The 27,489-nt window shown below is 45.2% G+C and overlaps 1 protein-coding gene across 1 annotated transcript; it reads left to right on the plus strand.

Annotated features, from left to right (window-relative positions):
• The first annotated feature begins 2,973 nt into the window (after positions 1-2,973).
• On the plus strand, positions 2,974-27,034 carry LOC139318439 (cytochrome P450 2J2-like). Its single transcript, XM_070945884.1, has 9 exons — positions 2,974-3,144; positions 4,668-4,830; positions 7,116-7,265; positions 9,332-9,492; positions 13,517-13,693; positions 16,845-16,986; positions 17,670-17,854; positions 25,464-25,605; positions 26,475-27,034. The coding sequence occupies exons 1-9, from the start codon at positions 2,974-2,976 to the stop codon at positions 26,663-26,665; spliced, it is 1,482 nt and encodes a 493-aa protein (XP_070801985.1). The 3' UTR covers positions 26,666-27,034.
• The last annotated feature ends 455 nt before the right edge of the window (positions 27,035-27,489 follow it).

The raw sequence follows: 27,489 nt of genomic DNA on the forward strand, positions 1-27,489 counted from the left end.
TTGTTCCGAAAGGCAGGGCTATCAACATAATAATTTTAAATTGGGGTTTTAAATCGGCCAAATCTATTTAATTATTTTAATTTTTAATCATTGTTGTGTCCTGTGTTTTTAAATTGGCTGTACACCGCCCTGAGTCCTTCGGGAGAAGGACGGTTTAGAAATAAAATTATTATTATTATTATTATTATTATTATTATTATTATTATTATTATTATTATTATTATTATTATTAAGCAATGTATAGATGGATGGTAAAATTAAAAAAAATATGCTGGGATAAGCAGCAAATTAAGGTGATTATGTTGGGATAGAAAGCAAAACATAGATGATTATACTGGGTATAACAGTAAAAATAAAGACAATTATGCTAGGTTTGACAGCAAAATAAAAGGATTATACTGGGCATAACAGTAAAATTTAAGAAGATTATGCTGTATTAACAGCCAAAAGAGGGTGACTAAGATGAAGATTATATACTGGGATAAACTTTTAGAAATAAAGGTGACCATACTGGAATTAATACTAACAATGAAATGATTATGTTGTGACTGCGTAAATACTTTCAAGATAATATCCATCCATATTAAAAGGAAAAGAAATTGAAATGATATTGAATTAAGGACTTTAAGATTAGTGTAATGGGTTTTAAGAATTTTTTCTTTTATCAGATAGAATTTATGGCAACAATGTTAAGAGAATATTAAGTTGTATTATTTGAAAACTAAGATTTGTGGTGAAATAATAAAGGGTAATTGATTTGTGTAAACTGATATAAGTTAGATAATTTCTTTTTTTTTTTTGCTTTTTTTTTAAAAAAAGAAGGTAATTAGTGGGGATTTGGGAAAAGCTTTTGTTAAAGAGGAATTAGTAATTGTACCTACTTATGACTGGATCAATGGCTCGTTCTGAAAAGATTTTTGTATGTTTATGTGTTTTTAAAAAATAAAAAAAATTGTTCAAAAAAAAAAAGATGTGAAATCTGTGAAGCCACTTTGTGCTGTAGAGTTAATTCTGTTGCATTAAATTCAAATCATTAGGTGAAGGGACCTCTTCTTGGTAGCACTCCCTTCGGTGTTTTCTACAGAAACAACCGTTTGATGTAGAATGAACTAAGAGGGGCCTGGAGTCAGGGCTTAGTTTCAGTGGCTAAGGATGGTTGTCCAGTCAGAGCTGAAGAAGCTTCTTGGATGAGAAGTGGAACATCTTCAAAGAAAAACAAGAAAGTCCAGTTGCTTCCTGGAAAAAAAAGTGTCTGTGGGACAACAATGACTTGGATGGCTGAGAATCTCTTCAGACATCTTGTCCAGTTATAACCTTGTTTTGGCTTCATATGATTACATAAAGTATGTCAATACAATTTGAAAGAAAAAAGTTGTGGGACCTTAATGTGATGTTGAACTGTATTCCTAAAACATGACATTTGTTATCTCACGAACAGTGTGGGCTTTCTAAAGAGTAATTGTATGTAAAAGGGGGGAAAAACCTTATTCAAAAAATGGATTTAAGGTATCACTCTGTTATATATTTTTGGAAAGCTGTTGTGTTCTAAAATGGAAGAAAATATATACGGTCTAGATTTAATGATCTGTTTAAGAGTTGAATTTATTTTGTCAGTCTCAATAGATAAAGAGTCATCATCATAATATATCTAGGTATTTTCCTCTCTTCTCTATTTAACCACTATTTTATATATTGAGAGACATCCTTATTGTAAATTTCTCTCTTCTAAATCACTCTTGGTACATGTCAAAAAGCGAAAAAATATTGGACAAAAATGCATACATGGCTGGAAAAAATGATAAAACATCATATAGATTTGAAACCAGAGACTTTTGTTGGGCATTTTGCCAGACAAGTATAACAAAGGCAATGTATATTTGATTTTACATGTATTGACTGCAGAGAGCAGAGAATTTGCACAACAATGGAAAAGTGAAGAGATCCCAACAGATGATGATGTGATTAGAAAAATATTAGAATGTGCAGAAATGAATAAGCTAACACAATTAAGGAAAAGAAAGAAACTGAATACTTTTCAACTTGGGACTTATTTTATCAATGGCTAGCTGACAAAAAAAGGAGCTCGAAACAGGGAAATATGGAAGGATTAGTGATATAAGGAAGATATGTTAACTTGGTTACACAAACATTAAGATTATTATTATTAATATTAATACAATTGATATTAATGCAATGAATATTGTTGTGAATACCATGATTATTATTTCCTAGAATTCTACCCGGACAAGACACTGTTCAATTGAAATGGGAATTTTTGTATGTAATAAAATAAAATGAAAACTTTTTTTTTAAAAAAAAAAACCACACTTGGTGTTTTTGTCCTGTGTTAGATGAAATCATAATTATCAATGATCATAGCACAGAACAACCCCCCATCATTCAGGATCCCTGAGGGAGCACTATTTCAGATCAGAGACCATTTATTTCTGTACCACAAGATGGTACGAAAGATCTGGACAGTGCAAATCCAGAAGGTCCCCAGAGGTTAGCAAACGATTAATATTCAATATCTCTTGTTCTTTAGGTGCCTATGGACAAAATATGAGAGATCGCCTCATATTTCACCTTTTTTAAAATTGTATTATGACTTTAATTCCAGGGACCTCAGAAAAACTTGAGATTTCTAGAGAAATCAGTGTTCCAAATCAGCTCCATGACACTGCAGAGAATATTCTTGTGCACTATGGACAAAATGTCTAGTTTTCACTATTGTTTTACTTTTCATACTTTTAAGATAAAGGTTTGCTATTGCTTTAGTTGAAATGTTCTGAGTTTATATGCATAACTCGATTTTCTGTCTCTGAAATAGAAAGATTTGGATCAGACCAATTCCAGGATCCAGACCAGGATTTGGAAATGCTCAAAAACACAACTTGGCACCAAATGAACAATTAGCAGCTGAATCAAGGACAGATTCAGATTGCAGCAGAAAACAGACGAAAAAGCTGGGGAATGGCCGAGATCTGGGAAGTTCTCACTACTGTGCTGGTGGGATTTCTGATCCTGGATTTTCTAAAACTGCTCTGGTCCAGCAGAAATTATCCTCCTGGCCCTCTTCCTCTTCCTCTCATTGGTGGACTCTGGCGGATTGGGACCAAGCTTTCCGAGGATGCTTTCACTAAGGTATTTGTCAGTCTGTCTATCTTCTTTCTATCCATCTATCTATCTAAGCCACGGTGGCACAGTGGTTAGAGCAGTGGTGGGTTGCTCCCGGTGGTTGGCGGTGGGGATGCTTCGAGAGGTTGCTTCGGGCAGGCGGATGTCTGCAGTCAGGCGGGGAGGGAGGATGGCGAGAGGCGGCGGCCCCTTCCATGTGCAGTGAATGGAGGCGGCAAAGGCAGGCAAGGCAACCCCGGTGAGCCTGTTGCTGCGGAGGTGCGGTGATTGCTTGACCAGGGTGGCCTCGGCAGGAGTTGCATATGCCTCTCCGCCCGCACCATGTTCTGCTCCGGCCGGCTGCGTGACTACAAGTGTGGCGACCTGCTCTTCAGGAAGATGAAGGGCTACCTGGCTGGGATGGACCTCGGAAGGCAAGCGGGGGTGGGAGACCGCTGGGAAGGCAGCGTGGAAAGCAGGCAAGCATGGCAGGCTCCCTTCCCCGCAGCTCCCTTCCCCACAGTCTTGCCATACTTGCCTGCCTTCCACATGGCTTTCCGCTTGCCTGCCTTTGCAAGATGGCCACAGAGATGCCGGGAAGGCTGTGTGGAAGGCAGGGAATCATGGCAGGACTGCAGGCCGCGGACTGGTTCAGAGGCGTGGCCAGCCAGAGAATGCTACTGGTTCGGCAAACCAGTCCCAATCTCTGCTACCAGTTCTCCCGAACCGGTCCAAACTGGTAGCATTTCACCCCTGTATTATATGCACTGTTCTTTGGGCTTCTAAGATTGCCCACACAGCCCCATTCTGCATCAGATATTTTCAAAACAGTAGCACCATGTAGATTGTGTTGCAATAGCCAAACGGGAAATGGCCAGAGGATGGGTGACTGAGTCTTCTTCAAGAATCACTAAGCTACAGAAGCTAAGCATGAGAACTTATTTGCTTAATGAGGACAAGAACTAGTTTTGGCACGCAGTGCCTGAAAACCTATTGCTTTGTTGCATACCTTAGAAACGTTTGAATATTTATTATGTTTGAAGTAATGCCAGTGCCATGCTTACCTGCGGCTCATGGGTGTTTCTCTTTTATGCAATCCAGGACCCAAATGATTTCGGAAAATAGAGACGGGAACTGGTCGGAAAGGAAATTCCAATTTCTATGGAACGATTCCTTGCCATTTTTATTTATTTATTTATTTATTTATTTATTTATAATTAAATTTATATACCGCCCTACTCCTGAAGGACTCAGGGCGGGGAACAGCCAGAAAGTAAAATATACATAATACAAACATTAAAAACCCTTTAAAATACATTAAATACATTGGTCAGATTTAAAACACCCCAATTATAAAACCAATTTAAAAACAATTAAAAAGGGAGGTTAGGCCAGACCAGCTCCAGAAATAGATGGGGTGGGGGGTGAGGGTGGGGGTCACATGGGAAATGGGATACTAATTCTAGTTCCTGTCATATAAAGGTGATGAAGGTTCATCTGCCTGCTGTAAAGTCCCAACTGTTTTCTCTTTTTTCTGTCCCAAATGGCAGCTGAGCAAGCAATATGGAGACATTTACACTGTGTGGTTGTGGCATCAACCTGTGGTAGTAATTTCTGGATTTCATGCAGTGAAGGAAAGCCTGATCAACTGTTCACAAGATTTTGCTGATCGACCCCTTTCATCTTTTCTTTTAAAAATATGTAAAGGTAAAGGTAAGTTCTTCTGAAGACCAAGGTATTTTATCGTCATTTCACTGAAGAAACGTAAGACAAGAAGAATATTATTTGTTCCCCATATTAACTTCAAGCATGGTGAGGCTCAAGGAAGTGTTCGCGAGTTCCAGAGTTGAGGAAGGCCGTTTTTGCTCTCCCCAGGCTCCTAGAAATCCTCTGGAGCCTGGGGAGGGAAAAAAACAGGCCTACCGTGCCATCGTGTGCCAAAAGCATGGGGAGCCAGGGGGGTTGCATGCGTGTGCCCACACCCATAATTCTATATGCCCCGCCAGCCCATGCTCCCCCTGCTTTTGGCACGTGATGGCACGGTAGGCACGATAGGCCTTTTTTTTTCCCTCCCCAGGCTCCAGAGTTTTTCTAGGAGCCTGGGGAGAGCAAAAACGGCCTTCCCCAACTCTGGAACTCACAAACAGACCATTTCCGGCCTCCGGAGGCCCTCCAGAGACCAGAAACGGCCAGTTTACTGACTTCCGGTGGGAACGGAAGGCCCGTTTTTCACTCTCCCCAGGTTCCAAAGTCTTTCTTGGAGCCTAGGGAGGGCAAAAACGGCCTCCCCCAGAAACAGTCTGTCTGCCGAGTTCCAGAGTTGGGGAAGGCCATTTTCGCCCTCCCCATGATCCTAGAAAGGCCCAAAACTCGCTACAGCCAACTTGCTGCGGGAGAATTCAACAATTCAATTTAATGGTTTAAAACAGGGGTGTCAAACTTGATTTCATTGAGAGCCACATCAGGGTTGTGTTTGACCTCAGGGGTGTGTGGTAGGTATGGTCAGGGTGGGTGGAGCCAGCTCAAAGTCACCTGTGTCGGGGGCACCTGTGGTGGCCCAAGAACTCTGCCAGCAAAGATGGGCTCCTGAGCTCCGTTTTTGGCTGCAACAGCCTCCCGCAACCCACTGCCAGTGAAAATGGACCTCCCACAGCCCTCCTGAGTTCTATTTTTGCTCGCAGAGGCACGGTGGGCTGGTCCTTTGCTGTTTCCAGGGTGACCCCATGGGCCAGATCTAAGCACCCCACGGGCCAGATCCAGCCCAGAGGCCTTGAGTTTGACACCCCTGATTTAAAATAATTTAAAAAATATTTTAATTTTTGTCATTTGCATTTCACTTTGTCCCTCCTTTGGCATCCTTTCTTTAATGATTCTATTCCACCATTTCTTTGATATTAATGTAACACTTGTCCCGTGATCAGTGGTGGGTTTCAAAAATTTTTACTACTGGTTCTGTGGGTGTGGCTTGGGGGCGTGGCATGGCTTGATGGGCGTGGCTTGGTGGGCGTGGTAGGGGAAGGATACTGTAAAATCTCCATTCCCACCCCACTCCGGGGGAAGGATACTGCAAAATCCCCATTTCTTCCCGAACAACTGGGACTCGGGAGGCGGAGAATAGATGGGGGCGGGGCCAGTCAGAATTTTTACTACCGGTTCTCTGAACTACTCAAAATTTCAGCTACCGGTTTTCCAGAACTGGTCAGAACCTGCTGAAACCCACCTCTGCCCACGATCAGTTGGCCATGGCAAGTTGTCCCATAGCGAGTTGGTCATGGCGAGTTGTCCTAGATCAGTGATAGCTAACCTTTTTGCCATCGCATGCCAGGAGGGGGGAGCGGGGGAGATTTGCATGGCCACACCCATAATTCTATGCGCCCCACCCCACGCATGTGCATGCAACTCCCTCTCCCCCCTCCCACTTCTAGCACGCGATGGCCCGGTAGGCCTCTCTAGGGGTCTCTGGAGGCTGGGGACAGCAAAAAACATTACTTCCTGTCCAACCGGAAGTTGGGAAACAGGCCGTTTCGAGCCTCTGGAGGGCCTCCGAGCGGGTGGGGAAGGCTGTTTTCTGCCTCTCCAGGTGCATAGAGAGGATCTGGAGCCAGGTGAGAAAGAAAAAAGGGCCTCCTCCCTCCCAGGCCCTCCAGAGACAGGAAACAGCCTGTTTCCCTACTTCTGGTGGGCCCAGAAGGCCCGAAAATCAGCTGGCCAGCATGTGTGCCAGAACTGAGCTGGCGTGCCCACTGAAATGGCTATGCGTGCCACCTGTGGCACGTGTGCCATAGGTTCGCCATCACAGTCCTAGACCCTTTTTGGGAAAGAGCAGACAAGGCGTACAAGTGAATGTGGGAAAGAGTTCAAGGGAAAGTTAGAACAAAAAGGTTGCAAGAAGCTTCGGATAGCCATCCAGCTGCCTCGCATGCTGCAATTATTTGTGGAACTTGTAAGTCATGCTTATGGGCCTTTTTTAAAATGTGAATCTCGCATTGATTCCTCAGGCATTTCATTTTCAAATGGACACAACTGGAAAGAGCAGAGGCGTTTTACCATAAATGCTCTACGCATGTTGGGACTGGGGAAGACAGCCATGGAGAGTAAACTAGAAGAGGTGGCACATCAGTTGGTGGAGACTTTTGCACGTGCAAAGGGTAGGAATACTTTGAGGATATGGGAGATTGGGGAGAAATTGCATGACTCCGTTTTTCTGTTTTTTTGTGTTTTCCAATGCTAAATTCATTCATTGATTCATTCAATGGTAGGCATCACCCGTCCCCATATCAGCTTTGGGTAGCTCACAAAGTGAAATAAAACGGCAAAATTGTAATCACACTAAAAATATGAAACATGAATCCAGCTCACATCAACAAATCATGTCTTGGTCATTCAGTAAAGAATTCCAACCAACTTAGTCCAGAGCTGGATAGATCTTGAAAGCCTTCTGGAACACCAAAAGAACAGGACCTACCCAGATTTTACGGGGAACCTCATTCTAAAAGGCAGGTGCAAAGAAGGAACATTTCCAGGGTCCTGGTAGATGGTGCTGCTTAACACAAAAACCCAATGCCAACCTGCTGGATAGAAGTGGCTTGGCAGACAAACCCAGGAGGTATGCATTCCCTCACCCAACCAATCCCTATGCCATGTAAGGCTTTATAGCGGGGTGAAATCTAAAATTTGTTACTACCGGTTCTGTGGGCGTGGCTTGGGGGGGTAATGTGACTGGGTGGGCATGGCCAACATTTTTTTTTTTTTAACTTTTCAAAGCATTTTTTCTAATGCTTTGAAAAGCCTCTCTGCCGATCAGGCAACTCAGCTGGGATCGTCAGAGACTTTTCAAAACATTTTTTTTACCACCTCTTCAGCCAAGAAGTTGCAGAAAAATATGCTTTGAAAAGCCTCTGAGGATCCCAGCTGAGTCACGCGATCATCAGAGGCTTTTTTAAAAAAGCATTTTGTCGTCGGAAGAGGTTGTAGAAAAAATGCTTTTAAAAGTAAAAAAAAAAAAAAGCCTCTGATGATCGTGCGACTCAGCTGAGCATAGGGGGGTGGGGCACAGGGATTTTTGCTACCGGTTCTTCAAACCACCCGCCGCCATCGCTACTGGATCAGGTGATCCGGTCCGAACTGGAATCATTTCACCCCTGCTTTAAAGGTTATATCCAGCACCCTGAATCATACCTGGAAGCAAATGGATAGTTCAGTTTGCCAACAGAGGTGTTTATGGGGGTACCGAGGTATGTCCATAACTGACTGTGTAGCTAAATTGTGGACCAACTGAAGCTTCTGGGTGGGGTTCAAGGACAGCCCCATATAGAATAACTTGCAGTAATCAAGGTGTGAGATGACTAGAGTATAGATGACTATTAGAAGGACCTCCTGTTCTAAGAAAAGTTGCAACCAGAACACCAGTTGAAGCTTTGCAATGACCTTTCAGGAGACAGTTGCTACCTGTTCCTTGGGTGTCCTGGATGTCCAGGAAGAGCCCCCATTTACACCCTATTCTTGCCCAGGGAAGTGCTACTCCACCCAAGGTAAAGACAGTGTATCTCTAGATCTAAGTGGCCCTAACATCCGCAGCCAGTCAGACTTGATGTGATTGAGTTGGAAATAGTTCCTCCCCATCCAAACCTGCAAACCCTCCCCAAATAGGACAAATCTCAACAACCTCATTTGGCCAGTATTGTGATAAAGGTAAAGGTTCCCCTCGCACATATGTGCTAGTCATTCCTGTCTCTAGGGGGCGGTGCTCATCTCCGTTTCAAAGCCGAAGAGCCAGTGCTGTCTGAAGACATTGCTGTAGTCACGTGGTCGGCATGACTAAATGCCAAAGGCGCATGGAACGTTCCCACCAAAAGTGGTCCCTATTTTTCTACTTGCATTTTTTACCTGCTTTCGAACTGCTAGATTGACAGAAGCTGGGACAAGTAAACGGGAGCTCACCCCGTTACGCGGCACTAGGGATTTGAACTATGTCGAAAATGGGACATGGTGGCTCAGTGGCTAAGACGCTGAGCTTGTCGGTCAAAAGGTCGACAGTTCAGCAGTTCGAATCAGTACTGTGATACCAAGCCCCAAACTCACAAAAAGAACCAGCTTTATTCCCATCCCTTAACAATTAAATCCTATTTCTAACTCTCTCTCTCAGTTCATCATGAGGTCTTGCTCCTCCAAGCTGGCGTGTTGTTAACATGATAATGTATAATTTCATTTACAGAGCAGCCAATTGATCCTTTACCATCCATCAATAATTCAATCTGTAATATGATTTGCCTTTTGAGTTTTGGATTCCGGTTACCCCCTGAAGACGCAAAGTTCCAGATGATATTAGAATACGTTAATAATTATAGCAAATTTGGAGGTTCCACTTTCTTATTGGTGAGTAATCAGTTTCTTATTGAGTCCCTTAGAACTTTCTAAGTCTCTTATTAGTATTCCGAAGACCACTGTACGAAAGTGGTCTTACATCTAGGCAAATAGACCAAAGTTTTAATTTACGCAGATACACGAACTAATTCCAGTTTTAAAGCTAATACTATCATCTGCTCTTGGAGCAAAATGCCCAATGTTAGCTCCACATTGCCTTCCAAAGTTAAATTGTTCCTAAACAATTAAATTGTTTATTTTATGAATTGGTTATTTTTCATCTGTAATGTAAGGAGAGTTCACGGTCGTAGGTCACTTAACGTGTCAGCCAGAGATTTGGAACAGCTTTTCAGAGGCCTCTCCTTCTTTCCACTGAACATTTGATATAGTAAAAGAATATTTAGAAACCACATAGGAAATGTTCTGTTTTGTGACTGGGCAAATGTGATAGGAACTTAAGGCATTGAACCTCAAGGAGAGCAAGTTGAAATTCACCTTCTGATACTGTATGGAAGTTCAACTGGAAGATTTGAGGTCCACCTCTGGTTGTTGGTTGTTTGGATGGATGGATGGATGGATGGATGGGTGGGTGGTTGGATGGGTGGATGGATTGATGGATGGGTGGGTGGGTGGGTGGGTGGGTGGTTAGTTGTTTGGTTGTTTGGTTATTTGGTTGTTTGGATGGGTGGGAGGGTGGTTAGTTGCTCGTTTTTTTTGGTTGTTTGGATGGATGGATAGAGGGAGGGAGGGAGGGAGAGATGAATGGATGGTTGGATGGTTGGATGGTTAGGTGGATGGATGGATGGATGGATGCATGGATGGATGGTTGATTAGTTGGTTGGTTGATTGGATGGATGGACGGATGGATGGATGGATGGTGAGAAAAATGAGAGGAGGGACTGCTATGGATGTCCACTTACACTCCTGGAAGAAAAGAGCATAGAAAGAGCAGCATCAACTCACGAAGCTTTCCTCACCTGCTTCCAGAAATCTAACAAACAAAGAAACAGTTCTAACAAGACATAAAGCAGAGTTTCAGAAGGGAGTGTTGGAAGAAAAATCCAGTCTGGTTCCAAGCCAGGAGAAAGGCGCTGGAAATAAAATGGAGTCTGGCCGCAAGGAAAGGAGGTCTCTTTTATTGATGAGCAAAACCAACAACAGCATGTAGTTCTGGGACAGCTGATAAATTGGTTTGATGAGTACATGGATTTTTATAGGGTTCTGAGAGGTGCTAGGGGGTTGTGCAATGTCTGAAATGCTCCTAGGGGGTTGTGCAATGTAGTGAGATTTGTGTCCTTTGCTATTCTAATGGTGGTGGGGTAATCCTGTTATAGCAATAGCACTTAGACTTATATACCGTTTCACAGTGCTTTACAGCCCTCCCTAAGTGGTTCACAGAGTCAGCCTATTGCCCCCAACAATCTGGATCCTCATTTTACCCACCTCAGAAAGGACGGAAGGCTGAGTCAACCTTGAGCCTGGTGAGATTTGAACTGCCATATTGCAGGCAGCCAGCAGTCAACAGAAGGAGCCTGCAGTACTGCAGTCTACTTCTAAATCACCGGAGTTAGACTAATAAGACGTAGATGTAACTACAACAGGAGTTAGTGTGACATTACTTTCAAAATGCCTTGCCTTCCCAGAAATGTTCTTTTGTTACTTATACCATTCAATATCCAATGCAGTACTGGATTAAAAAATTAGGACCACTACAAGAATGTTTTGACGTTTTGCTGACCTGGTCTTTTTTCTGGAAGAGCCATTAACTTCTGGAGGGCGATTTATTGACATAATACAGAAATTTGGTGGGGTGGCTGGATTACAAATAAATAGGAAAAAAACAAATATTATAGTTAAAAACATGATGGAAATACAAAAATTAGAATTACAAAACACTTTGGGCCTCCAGGTAGTTTGTAAAGTCAAATATTTAGGGATTTGGCTGTCTGATAGATGCTCCTCAATAAAGGCAGATAACTGTCTAAAATTAACTGAGCAACTAGATACAGATTTGGAGAAATGGGGCAAGATACAATTGTCATTAACGGGACGGATAGCCTTAATTAAGACCCACGTAGTGCCCAGAAGGGTATTTCTCTTTCAAACAGCCCCAGTTAGACTAGATAAAACCTTTTTTAGGAACCTGGACAGGGCTATAAATAGATTTATTTGTCAGGGCAAGAAGCCTTGAATTAAGTTGAAAACGATGCAGAAACCGAAAGTACAAGGCGGGTTGGGGGTCCCAAATTGGAAGTATTACTATAACTCGGCGGTTTTGGTTTGGATCCGTGAGTGGATTACACTACAAAGGAGACGTCTGTTAGCAATCGAAGGTCATGATCTCCAACAGGGGTGGCATGCCCACCTATGGTGGGAGAGGGGCAAACCGCCAGCATATTTTACGAAACATCATGTGCGAGGAGTCCTGATTGAGAGTTGGATGGAAATTAGGAAAACATATTATAATAAGGTACCACTCTGGGTTTCACCTGTGGAAGCTGTGATCTATCAGAGTCTGTATAATCCAGAGAAAAAATTGATTTACAAAGAAATATTAGATACGAATGGGAAGTTAAAAACTAAATTGTTACTTCAGGAACAAGGAGTGAACTAGACTGGTAGACGTACATGCAAATTAGTAGTAAGTATATGAGAGATAGACAGAGACTTGGGATTAGCCGAGAGGTGCAGATTTTGGATTGGGGGTGGATGAAAAGGTGTTATCTAAATGTTATAAATTCTTTATGGCTATGGAGGTAGGTGAGAAAGGTGCGAAGAATTCGGTTCATGCCTGGGAGAAGAATCTAGGTTATTCAATAGAGCCTGAGAGGTGGAGCAAAATTTGGACTAAGAATATGAAATTAACCCGGTCAATAGGATATAAAGAAAATATATATAAAATGGCATACCGATGGCATTTACCGCTGGCCAGACTCGCAAAAATGTTCCCTGGAACACCCTCAGTCTGTTGGAAATGTGGCGTTAAAGAAGGCACATATTTCCACCAATGGTGGACGTGCTGGGAGGCAATGAAATTTTGGAAGAATAGTCTGAAGTGGCTCAATGAAATGTTGGGGCAGCATATACAATTGCGTCCTGAGGTATTTTTATTAGGGATAAGACCCGAAAATGTTAATAGAACGGCATGGTACTTGCTGCTGCATATAATAACAGCTGCAAGATTGGCATGGGCTCAATACTGGGAGATGGATGTTAGCCCACCCGAACAAGTAGTAATTCAGAAAATAATGAATTGTGCGGAATCAGATCGGCTTACTATGTTACTGAAAGGACGGGGGGGACATAGATTACTATATATCTTGGAGTCAATGGTATAATTGGATGTCAGATCGAGCTATAAATAGAGATATTGGATAAGCATGTCAATTGGTATATGTAATAGACTTTTGTACGTTACCCTATATATGTAATGGGACAAGTTTATTTCCTTTTCGCGTTGGGATGTAGACCGCTATAGATTTAATGTTTGTTGGATGTGTAAGATAAAATAATTAAAAAAAAAGAATGTTTTGCTGTCCTCTAGTAGTTGTCTTTGTTATGCAGCCCAAGTCTGGAAGCCGTCATACAAGCCCTTGACTTACAACCACCATTGAGTCCAAAATTTCTGTTGCTAAGTGAAACAGTTGTTAAGCGAATTTTGACCCATGTTGCTGCCTTTCTTGCCAAAGTTGTTAAGTGAGTCGCTGCAGTTGTTAAGTTGGTAACACGGTTATTAAGTGAATCTGGCTTCCCCAAGCATTAACTTTGCTTGTCGGAAGGTCGCAAAAGGGGATCACATGACTCCGGGATACTGCAACCGTCGTAAGTATGAGTCAGTTGCCAAGCGTCTGAATTTTGATCACGAGACCATGGGCGATGCTGCAATGGTTGTACGTGTGGAAAACGATCATGCCACTTTTTTCAGTGACATTCTAGCTTTGAATGGTCACTAAATGAACTGTTGTAATTCGAGGACTACCTGCATTACCTAACTCATCAGGGAGCTGATAGGATTTTGTTTTTACTTCTCTTGTAGTTCTATGAATTGTTTCCATGGCTAGTGAAACATCTCCCAGGGCCTCATCAGAAGATACAAGCATCTGTCCAGATAGGGATGTCAATTGTAAAGGAAGAGTCAGAGAAACACAGCCAAGATTTGGCCCTGCGTCAGCCAGAGGATTTCCTGGATCTTTATCTTCTCCAGATAGAAAAGGTAAGGATCTTCTGGGAATTTTAATCATGCCTGCTGGGATCCACAGATATGTCAAGAGGATTTTTTGAGCCTTTGAGAACATGGGCTATTCAGAGCTATTCAAGTTCTTAGCCTGTGTTAAAAACTGCCTGCTTGTATGTATGTTTGTTTGTTTGTTTGTTTATGCACACAGACACACCTTTTAAGTTCAATTAACTTTAATACTATCATTAGAATTTACGTCTCTTGGCTTCTTGTAAATTAATTAAAAGATAAGAAGCTGTTAGAAATTCTGTATATAGCCCTTCAGAACAGATAATGCACACTCCCCATGTGCTTTTCTGCTTAACTGCAACAAGGAAGCAGGAAACTTTATTCAGAGAAAACACATAGACTAGTATACCATAGATGGAGCTATAAATTTATAAGCACTGCCATCTATTGTCTCTAATTAATATTGCTGTAGTTCAGTAACGGTTAACCTTTTTGGCATTGAGTGCCGAAACTGGAGCACACGCACGCCAGAGCGCCGGAACCTGGAAGAGAGTAGTTGGCCGGTGCGCATGCGCGCGGCAGCCAGCTGCACTTCCGGGTTACATCACACAGGTGTGCGCCAACCAGCTGCTCTCTTCCAGGTTCCGTCGCGTGCTGGTTAGCTGGTCTCTTTCGGATTCTGGCACGCGCATGCATGAAAACCAGCTGGCCAGTGCGAATGCATGCAACGGAACCTGGAAGAGCAGCTGGCGACGGCATGCGTGCCGACTGAGAGGGCTTTGTGTGCCACCTCTGCCATGCGTGCCACAGGTTCGCCATCACGGCTGAAGTTGTTGCACAAAATACATGAGCACTGTATATTCCAACACCCCCACTTAACAACTACTCCTTATATTAGTCCCATTTTGGATCTCAGTTCTATAAGGGGTTTAGTATTCAAAACACAGAAAAGTGACTGTTTAATATCATGTCATGAGAATAGCACAATGATCAGACAATCTTCAGTGTGGCATGTATATGTTAAATAGGGATACACATTCTGTTTGAGAATGGAACGTTCCAGAGAATTGCAACACATTCTATTACTTCCTCCAAAAGCAAATTTTATTTATTTTTATTTTATTTATTCAATTTATATCCCGCCCTTCTCCTAGTGGACTCAGGGCGGTGCACAGCCAGAACTAAAACACATATCAATACAAAATTTAAAATTATTAAAAGAATTATATAATTGTGGCCCAAGAATTTAAAACATTGAAAACTAAAACCCATTTGACAATTTAAAAGCTAAAAAAGACTAAAAAAGTGGGGGGGAGGTTTCACGCCAGCCCTGCTTGAAGGAAAAGAAAAGTTTTTAGGGCATGGTGAAAAACCCGGAGATCCAATATCCTTCGTATCTCCGGGGGCAAATCGTTCCAGAGGGTGGGAGCTGCCACAGAGAAGGCCCTCCCCCTGGGGGTTGTCAGCCGACATTGCCTGGCTGATGGCACCCTGAGGAGTCCCTCTCTGTGGGAGCGTACTGGTCGGTGGGAGACTATCGGTGGCAGAAGGCGGTCCCGCAAATACCCAGGTCCCATGCCATGGAGCGCTTTAAAGGTGGTGACCAACACCTTGAAGCGCACCTGGAAGACCACTGGAAGCCAATGCAGCTCACGCAGGAGAGGTGTCACATGGGAGCGCCCCCTCGCTCCCATAATCCCCTGCACGGCCTCATCTGCACCAGTTGGAGCCGCCGGGTGCTCCTCAAGGGGAGCCCCATGTAGAGAGCTTTGCAGTAGTCCAGGCGGGAAGTGACGAGCACCTGAGTGACTGTGCGTAAGGAGTCCCTATCCAGAAAGGGACGCAACTGGCAAATCAGGCAGACCTGATAAAAAGCCCCCCTGGCCACGGCTGTCATATGCTCTTCTAAAGACAGCCGTGCATCCAGGAGGACACCCAAGTTGCGAGCCCTATCTGTGGGGGCCAATAACTTGCCCCCAATAGCCAGTGATGGCACCAGCTGGCTATATCGGGACGCCGGAAGCCACAGCCACTCGGTCTTGGAAGGGTTGAGTCGAAGCCTGTTACTCCCCATCCAGGTCCGCATGGCCTCCAGGCACTGGGACATCACTTCAAGGGCATTGTTGGGATGGTCTGGGGTGGAGATGTACAGCTGAGTATCATCAGTGTACTGATGGAACTCCACCCCAAAGCCACAGATGATCTCGCCCAGCGGTTTCACATAAATGTTGAACAGAAGGGGAGAGAGGACCGACCCCTGCAGTACCCCACAAACGAGGCACCTTGGAGTCGACCTCTGCCCCCCTGCCAACACCGACTGTGACTGGTCAGAGAGATAGGAGGAGAACCACCGCAAAACGGTGCCTCCCACTCCCAACCCCTCCAACCGGCACAGCAGGATACCATGGTCGATGGTATCAAAAGCCGCTGAAAGATCTAACAAGACCAGGATAGAGGAGCAACCACTATCCCGAGCCCTCCAGAGATCATCCACCAACGCGACCAATGCCATTTCCGTGCTGTGCCCAGGCCTGAAGCCGGACTGGAGTGGATCCAGATAGATTGCTTCATCCAGGTACCCAGGAAGCTGTTGTGCCACCACACTCTCAACAACCTTCGCCAAGAAGGGAAGGTTGGAGACCAGACGATAGTTAGCCAAAACAGCCGGATCCAGAGCCGGATTTTTGAGGAGGGGCCTCACCACTGCCTCTTTCAAGGCGGGTGGCAAGACACCCTCACTCAAGGAAGCATTGATAATCCCCTGGAGCCAGCCTCGCGTAACCTCCTGAGAGGCCAGCACCAATCAGGAGGGACACGGGTCCAATAAACATGTGGTCGCGTTCAGCTGCCCCAGTATCCTGTCCAAATGAGTAGACCGGTGTCTGCAAAAATAAATGGGTAGGCCAGTGCCTGCAAAAATACATGAGTAGACCAATGCCTGAAAAAATAAATGGGTAGACCGGTACAGCTCTGCAAGTAGTTAAAAGCCTGGTAGACCAGTACCTCTGCTAAATCCTAAAGAATTATCACATGACCATCAAGCCACACCCACAAAATAAGCGATGCCCAGAGAATCGGTAGTAAAAAAATTTAGAACCCACCCCTGACCAAAAGTCAAGACTGACTCCAAGGCACCAAAGTAATAAATAATTCTAACTAAAATCTCTCCTTTTGTTAGAAACAGAGCGATCCCAACTCAACCTTTGATCATGAAAACATGGCTGTTTGCATTATGGAATTTTTTGTTGCTGGGACAGAAAGCACAGGAAGCTTTCTGCAATGGGCTCTTTTGCTCATGGTGACATATCCAGATATCCAAGGTAAGAAAAAGGGTAGTTCTGGCTAATCTGGGAAATGAGACTGAATACAGGTAGTCCTCGACTTACAACGGTTCATTTAGTGACCATTCAAAGTTACAACAGCACTGAAAAAAGTGACTTAAGACCGTTTTTCAGTTGCAACCATTGGTGGGTTTCACATACCTTTGCTACCGGTTCGCTCGTGCGCATATTTACGACTGTTGCTGTGTCCCAAAGTCATGTGATCACATTCTGGCAAGCAAAGTCAATGGGGAAGCCAGATTCACTTAACAACCGGGTTACTAACTTATCAACTACAGCGATTCACTTAACAAGAAAGGTCGTAAAATGGGGCAAAACTCCATTAACAAATGTCTCACTTAACAACAGAAATTTTGGGCTCAATTGTGGTCGTAAGTCAAGGACTACATGTAAACCATCATAGAGATGAATGTCCCCTGTGCCCAGACTCACCTTGAAGGATGCAACGTAATATCTGTCAAGGAAGTTCCCAATTCCAGGACTCCCCTTCCATTTTTCTGAAGATCTTGGTGAAGTGATGGGAGTGAGGATCTTATGCGCCTTGTTTTTTCGGTACTATTTCAGAAGGTCATGCACAGTGACATTATGCAGTCGTAAAGGATCTCCCCTATCACCCTCTACAATACTGTGGTTTATTTACCTTTTCCTAATATTTCACCCAGATAAAGTCTACAGAGAAATGGAAACTGTTTTGGGTTCCTCTGACTCCATTTGTTATGAAGACCGGTGGAAATTGCCTTACACTCAGGCTGTGCTTCATGAAATTCTGCGTTCAAAATACGTTTTAATTGGTACTCCCAGGAGAACAGTGAACAATGTAAACGTCTGCGGCCTTTCTATTCCAAAGGTAAGAGAACAGATAACAGAATAACGGAGTTGGAAGGGACCTTGTTGGTCATCTAGTCCAACCCTCCCACCTCACTCAATACCATTTCTGACAGATGGCAGTCCAGTCTCTTCTTGAAAGCCTCCAGTGAAGAAGCTCCCACAACTTCTGACGGCAACTTCTGATCCATGGGTTGATCGTTCTCACCGTCAGAAAAAAATTCTCCTTATTTCTAGGTTGAATCTCTCCTGGATCAGTTTCCATCCATTATTCCATATCTGGCCTTCAGGATCAAGCGGACTTCGTTCCATCAAATGAAACGAGCATCAAACATTCCCACTTTATGACATAAATCCTTAGAGCAACTTCTTGTATTATGCAGGGTCTTAGAGGCTCACTCCCTTTCACACACGCAAAAAAATCTAAGAAACGAGGAACTTTATAATTTACGTATATACGTAATCACACATGCATTCTTCTCAATTAACCAGTGGAACTGCTTGCCTTCAAAAATTGTGGGTGCTCCATCACTGGAGGCTTTTCAGAAAAGACTGGAGAGCCACTTGTCTGAAATGGTATAGGGTCTCCTGCTTGAGCAAGGGGTTGCTTCAGTTGGCATTCCTCCTTAAATAAGCTAAGGGAGTGGCCAATTAGCCCCAAGCCTTACTCTCGAGGAGACCTCCTCCTGAGGAGCCACTCCTGCCTTTTGGCAGCTCTGCGTGCCCGTGCATCGAGAAGAAGCTCCTCCTCTTCGTCCTCTTCACTTAAGGGAGCTTCTGGAGGTTCTGAAGGCCCTGGCTGAATCCCCGCCTCTGACACCACATCTTCTCCAGCCTCCTCATTGTCTGACTCGAGTGCCAATGTAAGGCTTGCTTCCTTCAAAGTCCAGGAAAGAAGGAGCCAAACTCCATATTTTATAGAGTAATGTACTTTTACTGGAAAATGGGGATGAAATTTACTTGTTTGGAAAACAAATCCGTTACTGCCCAAATGACTGTGCACCCTTCACTTTCTGGTAAGTCCACAATAAAATCCATGGATATTTCCTTCCAAGGGGCATCCGGTCTTGCCACACTCTGCAGCAACCCAGGTGGCTTCCCCGGAGGTCTTTTAGCCGAGGCACACACCGGACAACTAGCCACGTATGCTTCTATGTCCTTTTTGAGGGCAGGCCACCAAAACTGTCTTTTAACAAAATGTAGAGTTTTAACAAATCCAAAGTGTCTGGCTGCCTTGGCATCATGAGTGTATTGTAATACTGTTAGTCTTAAATCTCGGGAACATACAATTTAGCCCCAATCCAAGCTAGACCATCACGAAGAGTGCATTCATTTGAATGGGTTTTAAACCATTAGTCAGTTTTTAAGGCTTCTTGTAATTTCTGTAGTAGGTCGTCCGAAAAAGCTGGATCGGCCCTCGCCTGAGCTCTGGTAGTCACGGGCGCTGCCAGTTGTGTGGAAGGGATGATGGGTTGAACCACTTCTTTTTTGGTACTGTTGTATTGAGGCATTCTGGAGAGAGCATCTGCCATGAAATTCTTTCCACCAGGAATGTAGCGTAGGGTAAAATTAAAACGGTTGAAATGCTGGGCCCAACGAGCTTGCTTAGGTGACAGTTTACGTGGTGTTTTCAACGCCTCCAGATTTTTGTGATCAGTCCAAACTTCAAACGGGTGCTTTGCTCCTTCCAGAAATTGTCTCCACATTAACAATGCCCATCGCACCGTAAAAGCTTCCTTTTCCCATATGGCCCATCTCCTCTCGGTTTCTGATAATTTACGGGACGTGTAAGCACAGGGTTGTAATTCCCCTTCTGTGTTCTTTTGCAAAAGTACTGCTCCCACAGCCACGTCGCTCGCGTCTGCTTGTACTACAAAAGGCTCTTCCATGTCTGGATGTTTGAGGACCGGCTCAGCAGCAAACAGTCGTTTCAATTTTTCGAAAGCTGCTTGACAGTCCATAGTCCATTCAAGAGGTCATGAGGGCCTTGGTTTTGCCTCACCCTTAGTTTTGAGAAGATTTGTTATAGGCAGCGCTATTTTGGCAAATGAGGGGATAAACTGTCTATAAAAATTCGCAAACCCCAGGAAACTTTGTAACTGTTTGCGGGTGCGTGGGGCGGCCCATTCTAATACGGCCCGAACCTTCCCAGGGTCCATCTCTATCCCCTCATGTGATATGCGATATCCAAGATAGTCAATTTTACTTTGATGAAACTCACACTTAGAAAGTTTGGCATATAGTTCAGCAGCCCAGAGTTTTTTCAGAACCGTTCGCACTAATTTTACATGATCGTCCATGTTCTCTGAGTAAATAAGAATGTCGTCCAAGTAGACCAGAACTCCCTTAAACAGGTGCTCATGCAGTACTTCGTTAATCAATTGCATGAACACCGCAGGGGCTCCCTGTAGTCCAAATGGGAGTACTTTAAACTGGAAACATCCAAGTGGACAGCTAAATGCTGTTTTCCACTCATCTCCCTTTTTAATTCTCACTCAGTAGTAAGCTTCCCGTAAGTCAAGTTTGGTGAAGATTTTTCCCTTTCCTAAGTGAGATAGCATGTCCTTTATGAGTGGTAGGGGGTAAACGTTCTCTACACAAATTGCATTTAGGTTCCTATAATCAACTACCAAGCGAAAGGAACCATCCTTCTTTTCTCGGAAAAACACCGGTGCCGCCACTTTTGTTTTGGCAGGTTTAATAAACCCCCGTTCTATATTTTTATCAATAAAGTTTCACAATTCCCCTAATTCTCGAGGGGTCATGGGGTAGATTTTTGGCTTAGGAAGTTTCACACCGGGGAGTATTTCAATGGTACAGTCCGTAGCCCTGTGGGTGGGCAGTACATCCGAGGCCTTTTCACTAAAAACTTCACGGAGATCCCAATATTCTTTTGGAATCTTCTCCTCTCCTTCAATGTGGCCTACTGCCATTTCCACAGTTTCGGGTCCTGACCTATCTTCTAGGAGGGGGTTCCCTCTCTAATCTCGGTTTTCTGGTGCGAATACGCAAGATCCCGGTTTTCCAATTAATCACCACTTTCGGGCTGATTATGCGCCTGGTGCACCCAGAGTCTAGTAGGGCTAATATCTGCGCTTGTGTCCCTGTGGATGGCACCCCTATTTCTATGGGGATGAGCATGAGGTCCTCGGTGTGACTCACCAGATCATCGGAGTCGGAGTCCGTCCCGCTGTCGTCGGTGGTCGGAGTTCCCAACTCACCCTCGTTTCGGCGAGTGAACTCAACGACTTCTCCTTTCAGGGCAGTGCCGCAGGTTTTTGCAGGTGTTTTGTCGGCCTTCCTGGGCCCCAAACCGGTGGTCTTAGGTACTGGTTTGGAGAAACATTTGGTAGCCCGATGTCCTTCCTTCCCACATTTGAAACAGGTGAAAGGCTTTGACTTTGGTTTAAATTCCGCCTTCCTTTCGGCCATTTTAGGTGCTCCCTTATGGTAAAAGGAGGATGACGGGTCTCCAGCACGCCCCCCTCTGAGTCGGCTTCTGGCCAGCTCAATCTCCACATCCTCAGCTGCTATATACCAACTCTGCAAATCTTCGGGAACCCCCCGGCCTCTACAATCCTTGTATATCTCTTCATTCAGCCCATCTTTGAAACTCTTCAGGAGAGCCGCTTCTGACCACCCTGTCATGTAGGGTGCCAGCTCGCGGAATTCTTGGGTGTATTCTGCCACTGATCTCTGACCTTGCTGGATGCTTTTCATTCTAAGTCTTGCTTTCCGTTCAGCAAGGTGGTCTTCAAAACGCCTCCTAAGAGCTCCCATGAATTGGTTATAGTTTCTTAGCAAAGGGGAGTCATTATTGTGGAGGACCACCATCCATTCAGCTGCGGCTCCCTCTAATACGCTCGTGACGCATCTCACTCGAGCAGCATCTGACAAATAGTCTTCCCCCCAATCTTGCATGTGGTTCCATACTTGAGTCAAAAAATAACCCAAGGTCTTTGGATTCCCATCATATTTCCCGGTTAGGGGGGGAATTTTTGGTTTTTTACGTCTGCGGGGAGGAGCCTGCAAGGCTGGGGGTCCCTGACCTGTTGCATCCCTCATTCGAGCCTCCGAAGTCTGAGATGTTCTTTCCTCAGCTTCCTCAGCTTCTCCCCCACAAGCTGTTCCTTCTGACTTCCCTCTGGGGCCGTCTCCCCCCTTCTCCACAGGGAACCCATAAAACTCACGGTTTTTCCAGCTTTCTTCAACATCACGGAGGAGTTGCGCTGCCTGTGCCAGCATGGGTTTCTCCTTTTCTTCCTGCAGCCACACTGCCTCCCACTTACGTGGTCTGGAGCTGGTTACACCCTGGGGGGGTCCCTCCCCAGTCCAGCAGCCTTCCTACTCCTTTCGACCATCTGGTTTCCTCAGTCTCCTCTGGGAATCGGAGTCTTCTCAACCATTCGGCAGTTTCTTCCTCTGTTTGAAATGGAGGCATTGCTGACCCCGATGTTCCCATTTGCGTTTCCTCAGTTCCCTGATCTGACATGGTCTGGATCACAATCCCCTCGGTGGTTTTCCGGGATGACTGAAGTGTGTTTCAGCTTAATGTCAGGCTTGCTTTCTTCAAAGTCCAGGAGAGAATGAGCCAAACTCCATATTTTATAGAGTAATGTACTTTTACTGGAAAATGAAATGAACACAATCAAGGAAAGCTGAAACTAAAGCAATAGGCGCGAAAGTTGCATATAGAAAGCATCCCCTCTCACTGTTCATCATCAATCACCCAATCCAAAGGTCTCCCAGAGGTCAGGTGGACACACGTCTGGCATCGTCATCAATCAGGAACGTGATGACGGTTGACCCGATAGCCACTTCGGTGCTTAGGTTTCATTTCTTCAATCCAACAGCTTGTTTCCCCCCCCTCCGCTCTTCCCTCCCCCGTTTCTTATGGCAGCCAAAGCAGAAAGTCGGAGGCTGACAGCCAGCTGCACAGGCTGCTGGTGCAGCACCACACTAGCCTCCTCGCTGTCAGAATCAGCTACAATCTGCACAGGCTGCTAACAGGCCACAACAGGTATAGGGCAGTGTTGGCGAACCTTGTTGGCACCGAATGCTGAAACGGGAGGGTGCGTGCGTGCTGGAAACTGGAAGAGCAGAAGCCTGGTGCACATGCACGCGCCGGGAAGATAATATTCTGCTTTCTGGCACGTGCATGCGCACTGAACACCTGGTTTTACGGTTTTTGGTGCACATGCGCATGCAAAGACCAGGTACCCAGTGCACATGCGAACACGGGAAACCGGAAGATCATCTTCCCCACATGCGCATGCAGCTATTCTTCCGGTTTCGGTGCTTCCGTGTACGTGAAGACCAGCTAGCCGGCGCGCTGGAACCCGGAAGAGCAATGGCCGATGGCTCACGTGTCCAGAGAAAAGGCTCTGCATGCCACTTCTGGCACGCCTGCCATAGGTTCGCCATCACGGGTATAGGGTCTCCTGCTTGAGCAGGGGACCGGACCAGAAGACCTCCAAGGTCACTATTCTGATTGATTGATTGATTGTCTTCATGAAGAAGTATCTGTTGGAAGAAATATCCAGGTCCAGTTCCACGCTGGGAGAAAGGCACTGGAAATAAAATGGAGGCTGGAGACTGATTGTGTTCTGAAAGGGTGTTGGGCAATTCCTATGAGGCTAATGGCTTTGGTCCTGTGTTGGATCTTGGGTGAGGAGGGGCTGCTTGTTCTAATCCTACCATTCTGTCTTTGTTAACTGTCAAATTTTGCTGCAAGGAGTTTTGAAGTATCCTGTCTAGAATGGATTACCAAATCTGCATTTGTAAAAATTGACCTCCTCAGTTTCTGCTTGGCAGCAGGGCGATTGTTGCTGGTTTATGCCTCCCTTACGATTTTTTTCCTATTTTTCCTTTAGGGGAAATATTCTAACCTTGGTGTAGTTGTTCTGATGACCATTGAGAAGGAACTAGCCCCACCAAATTTAGAGAAGCAATGTTGAGTTGTCGCCTAAGACAGGGGTCTGCAACCTTTAACACTCAAAGAGCCATTTGGACCCATTTCACACAGAAAAGAAAACACTGGGAGCCACAAAACTCTTTTGACATCTAAAATGAAGATAACACTGAATATATCATTTTTTACCTTTATGTTATGTATAAAAAAACTATAGTGTGTTCCATTTATGAAATTGCCTCCCGGCCGCTTGCCTCAAAAGCCTCAACGTATATATAGTTCTGTAAAAATATTGTTCACTTCTCTGTCTCTCTCTTTCTTTCTGTGTCTTTCTGTCTCTCTGTCTCTCTTCTCTCTTCTCTCTCTGTGTCTCTCTGTCTCTGTGTGTCTGTCTGTCTCTCTTTCTCTCTGTATGTGTCTCTGTCTCCCTGTATCTCTCTCTCTGTGTCTCTCTTGTTCTCTCTCTGTCTCTCTCCATCTCCACTGCTGTTATCAGGGGTGAGTGGGGCAGTGTCGCATTGTGGCTCCATGTCGTAAGGGTCTCCAGGAGGAGGAGGAGGAGGAGACCCCACCTCCCCCATTGTGAAGTGCACGAAATTTCTCTGTGCTGCACAAGGTGCTGCAAGAGCAGCAGGCAGGCCACAGACGCAGCAAGAGCAGTGTTGTGGCTCCGTTGCCTGAGCCTGGGCTATCGACAGATGCAGACTCTGAGAGTGAGGGAGAGGAGTTGGCAAGGCCTCCCTCTCCAGGACCCTCCTCTCTGGCAATGCCTCTGGAGGACACCGAAGGCCAAAAGATAGGCTCAGAGCCAAGCACGTCCCCGCAGCCACAGGTGGACAGTGACGATGAAGATAAGTGCTGGCTGGACCCTCGGCAGGGGCGCAGGGAGAAGTGTGTGCAGCAGAGGGGAAGGCGTGTCAGAGATTAGCTGAGTCACTGGAGCACACCCCACAGGGTATAAATGTGGATGTGGTGGCTGGTTCAGTTTGTGACGAGCAAAAACTGGAAATAATCCATGATCTCTGCGTTACTGGACTTTGCCTGCTTTATCGGACTGTATTTGGATTAATCCTTGTATTGTTGAAACTCTGCCTGTTTGCTTGCAGTCTAATCTTTGTTTTGTGTGAGTAAAGTCTGAATTGGCAGCTAGTCACTGGGTTGCTGCCAGGTTTATCTTCAAAGAGTTTTGTCGTGTGGCTTATTAACTCCGGGCCGTCTGTGGGGGTGCGTGTGTGGTACGGGGACAGAACAAGCAGCAGCTTTGACTGCAGCTGTGTCGGGCCAGTGTCTTGGGGCAGAGAGCAGGTTGCATGTCTCCCCAAGCAACCGAGGTGCGCCTAGCACTAACTAGGGCCAGAAGAAGTACCTGTGAGACCCAGCAAGAGATGAGATGCTGGAGAATCAGCCCTGTCCCCTTCTCTCTGCCGTAGTGCTTCCTGCACATGGCTTACAACTCCGAGCCCGAAGCGGTGAGAGGTGAGGGCTGCCTTGAGTGCAAATGTACCAGAGCGAGTCTCCATCCCCTGCAGTCGCCCTTATCTTCTCAGGCCAGGCAAGGAGTGACTACTACCGATTCTGTCTGGAGCCACAGCAGAGTGATGAAAGAGCCACATGCCACTCCAGAGCCACGGGTTGCCGACCCCTGGCTTCAGATGAGTGTAATGGTAGTCAAAGGCTAAAACTGAGTTGGCTCAAACCTTGTCAATTGTCTTCCCTTCAGGGAACTTTGATTTTTGTAGATTTCCGTTCGGTTCTTCTGGATCCTAAGCAATGGGAGAGTCCCGAAGAATTCAATCCAAATCATTTTTTGGACAAAGAGGGAAATTTTATGAAGAGAGAAGGATTTCTGCCATTTGGAGCAGGTAAACTCTGAATCATTTTCCTGGTGGTTAGAAAGAGGATTGAGGAGAAAGGAGTGGGACATCCTTGATTGGGCCTCCTGCAGTCTTGAAAAGGAAAATCTGGGACCGGGTTTGGATCGATTCCTTTGGTGCTCTTTTGAAATCCAGTTTCTGACCTCTCTGTTAGAGCCGATGGGATCTCTGGCAATGCCCGTCTCTTGGAGAAACTGAATCTTCCAGGATAACGATCTAGAGCAGGCATGTCCAACCTGTGGCCCACCTAAGGTCCTGGACAACTATGGCCCCACAATATTCTAATAAAAAATATAAAAAATAAAGTTTACTCTTCATATATATTAACTACAGGTAGTCCTCGACTTACAAGAGTTCATTTAGTGACCGTTCAAAGTTATGATGGCACTGAAAAAAGGGGCTTATGAACAACTGTCATATCTGTGAAAAACGGTCCTAGGTCACTTTTTCCAATGCCGTTGTAATGTCAAACGGGTCACTAAATGAACCATTGTAAGTCAAGGACCACCGACAATGATTTAATACTCTATAATCAAGAAACGAACATATTCTGTAATTCCACCTTTTCATCTATATCTGAACTCAGCTGTCATTAGCCTGCACGGTGGGGTCACTTGCCCAGACAAGAAATTTACAAAAAGGAAATTTAGGAAATTGGCACAGAATCTCCGAGATGCCCAAAATGTGAAATGCAGAAAGCAATTCTTGACTCCCTCCCTCCAAGCCCATCTTGGATTTATTATTTATTTATTTATTTAGTATTTGGTATGTTTGCCTTTGATCGATGTCAAGACCGTTCTCTCAGGGATGAATTTAATTCTTCCCTTTCTTGTTTTTTTCTAATATTTCCTTTGCAGGAGCTCGTGTCTGTGTGGCGGAAAACTTAGCGAGAATGGAGTCTTTCCTTTTGTTTACCAACCTGCTGAGAAGCTTCAAATTGCAGCTACCCGAAGGAGTGAAAGAACTCAATCAGGAACCACTAGTAGGACTCGCCTTACATCCTAAACCTTTTAAACTCTGTGCCGTTCCTCGTTGCCGGTCATCGTAAATTAGATTTAAATGAATATAGGGCAGTGATGGCTAACCTTTTTGCCGTCATGTGCCAAAAGCGGTGTGTGTGTGTGGGGGGGTTGCGGGCATGCATGCCCACACCCATAATTCAATGCCCCACCCATGCCCAACCCCCCATGCATGCATGAGCGATCTCCCCCGTGCTCCCCCTGCTTTTGCCACGCGACGGCAAAAAGGTTATCAGTGGGCCCACTAGGCCCATTTTTTGCCCTCCCCAGGCTCCAGAGGCTTTCTTGGAGCCTGGGGAGGGTGAAAACGGCCTTCCCCACCCCCTCGGAGGCCCTCCAGAGGCCAGAAACAGCCCATTTCCCGACTTCCAATGGGCCCTGAAGGCCCGTTGTTCACCCTCCCAAGACTCCAGATGCTTTTTTGGAGCCTGGGGAGGGCAAAGACGGCCTCCCCCCACCCTGGAGGCTCCCCAGAGGTCAGAAATGGCCAGTTTCCCGACTTCTGGTGGGCCCAGAAGGCCCAAAAATCAACTGGCCGGCACGCACACGCGCACTGGAGCTGAGCTGGGGCAATGCTCGTGTGCCCACAGATATGGCTTTGTGTGCCACCTGTGGCACGCGTGCCATAGGTTCGCCATCATGGATATAGGGTGAAGATATCACTGATGTGGCTTTTAGAATGATTTCTTGGTCATTCTCTTTCTTTTCGCGGGACCTTCTGCCTGTCAGGTATGCTTCCTTCAATATCCAGGAAAGAAAACCCCAAATTCAAGCATTTTGAAGAATTTGGTACTTTTACTGAATAAGAAAAGATTAACAACCCAGTTAAAGCTGGAAGTGAGCAAAACGCGCG

Source organism: Pituophis catenifer, unplaced genomic scaffold (assembly GCF_029215685.1).
Source record: "Pituophis catenifer annectens isolate HBS135680 unplaced genomic scaffold, rPitCat1.0.hap2 SCAF_6, whole genome shotgun sequence".
Lineage (NCBI taxonomy): Eukaryota > Metazoa > Chordata > Lepidosauria > Squamata > Colubridae > Pituophis > Pituophis catenifer.

What these genes read in the sequence shown, in the direction of transcription:
- LOC139318439 (XM_070945884.1), top strand. Translation starts at nt 2,974, where the DNA reads ATGGCCGAGATCTGGGAAGTTCTCACTACTGTGCTGGTGGGATTTCTG. An exon ending in GACTTTTGCACGTGCAAAGG is followed by an intron (nt 7,266 to 9,331) that starts GTAGGAATACTT and finishes TTTCATTTACAG; the next exon opens with AGCAGCCAATTGATCCTTTA. An exon ending in GACATATCCAGATATCCAAG is followed by an intron (nt 16,987 to 17,669) that starts GTAAGAAAAAGG and finishes TATTTCACCCAG; the next exon opens with ATAAAGTCTACAGAGAAATG.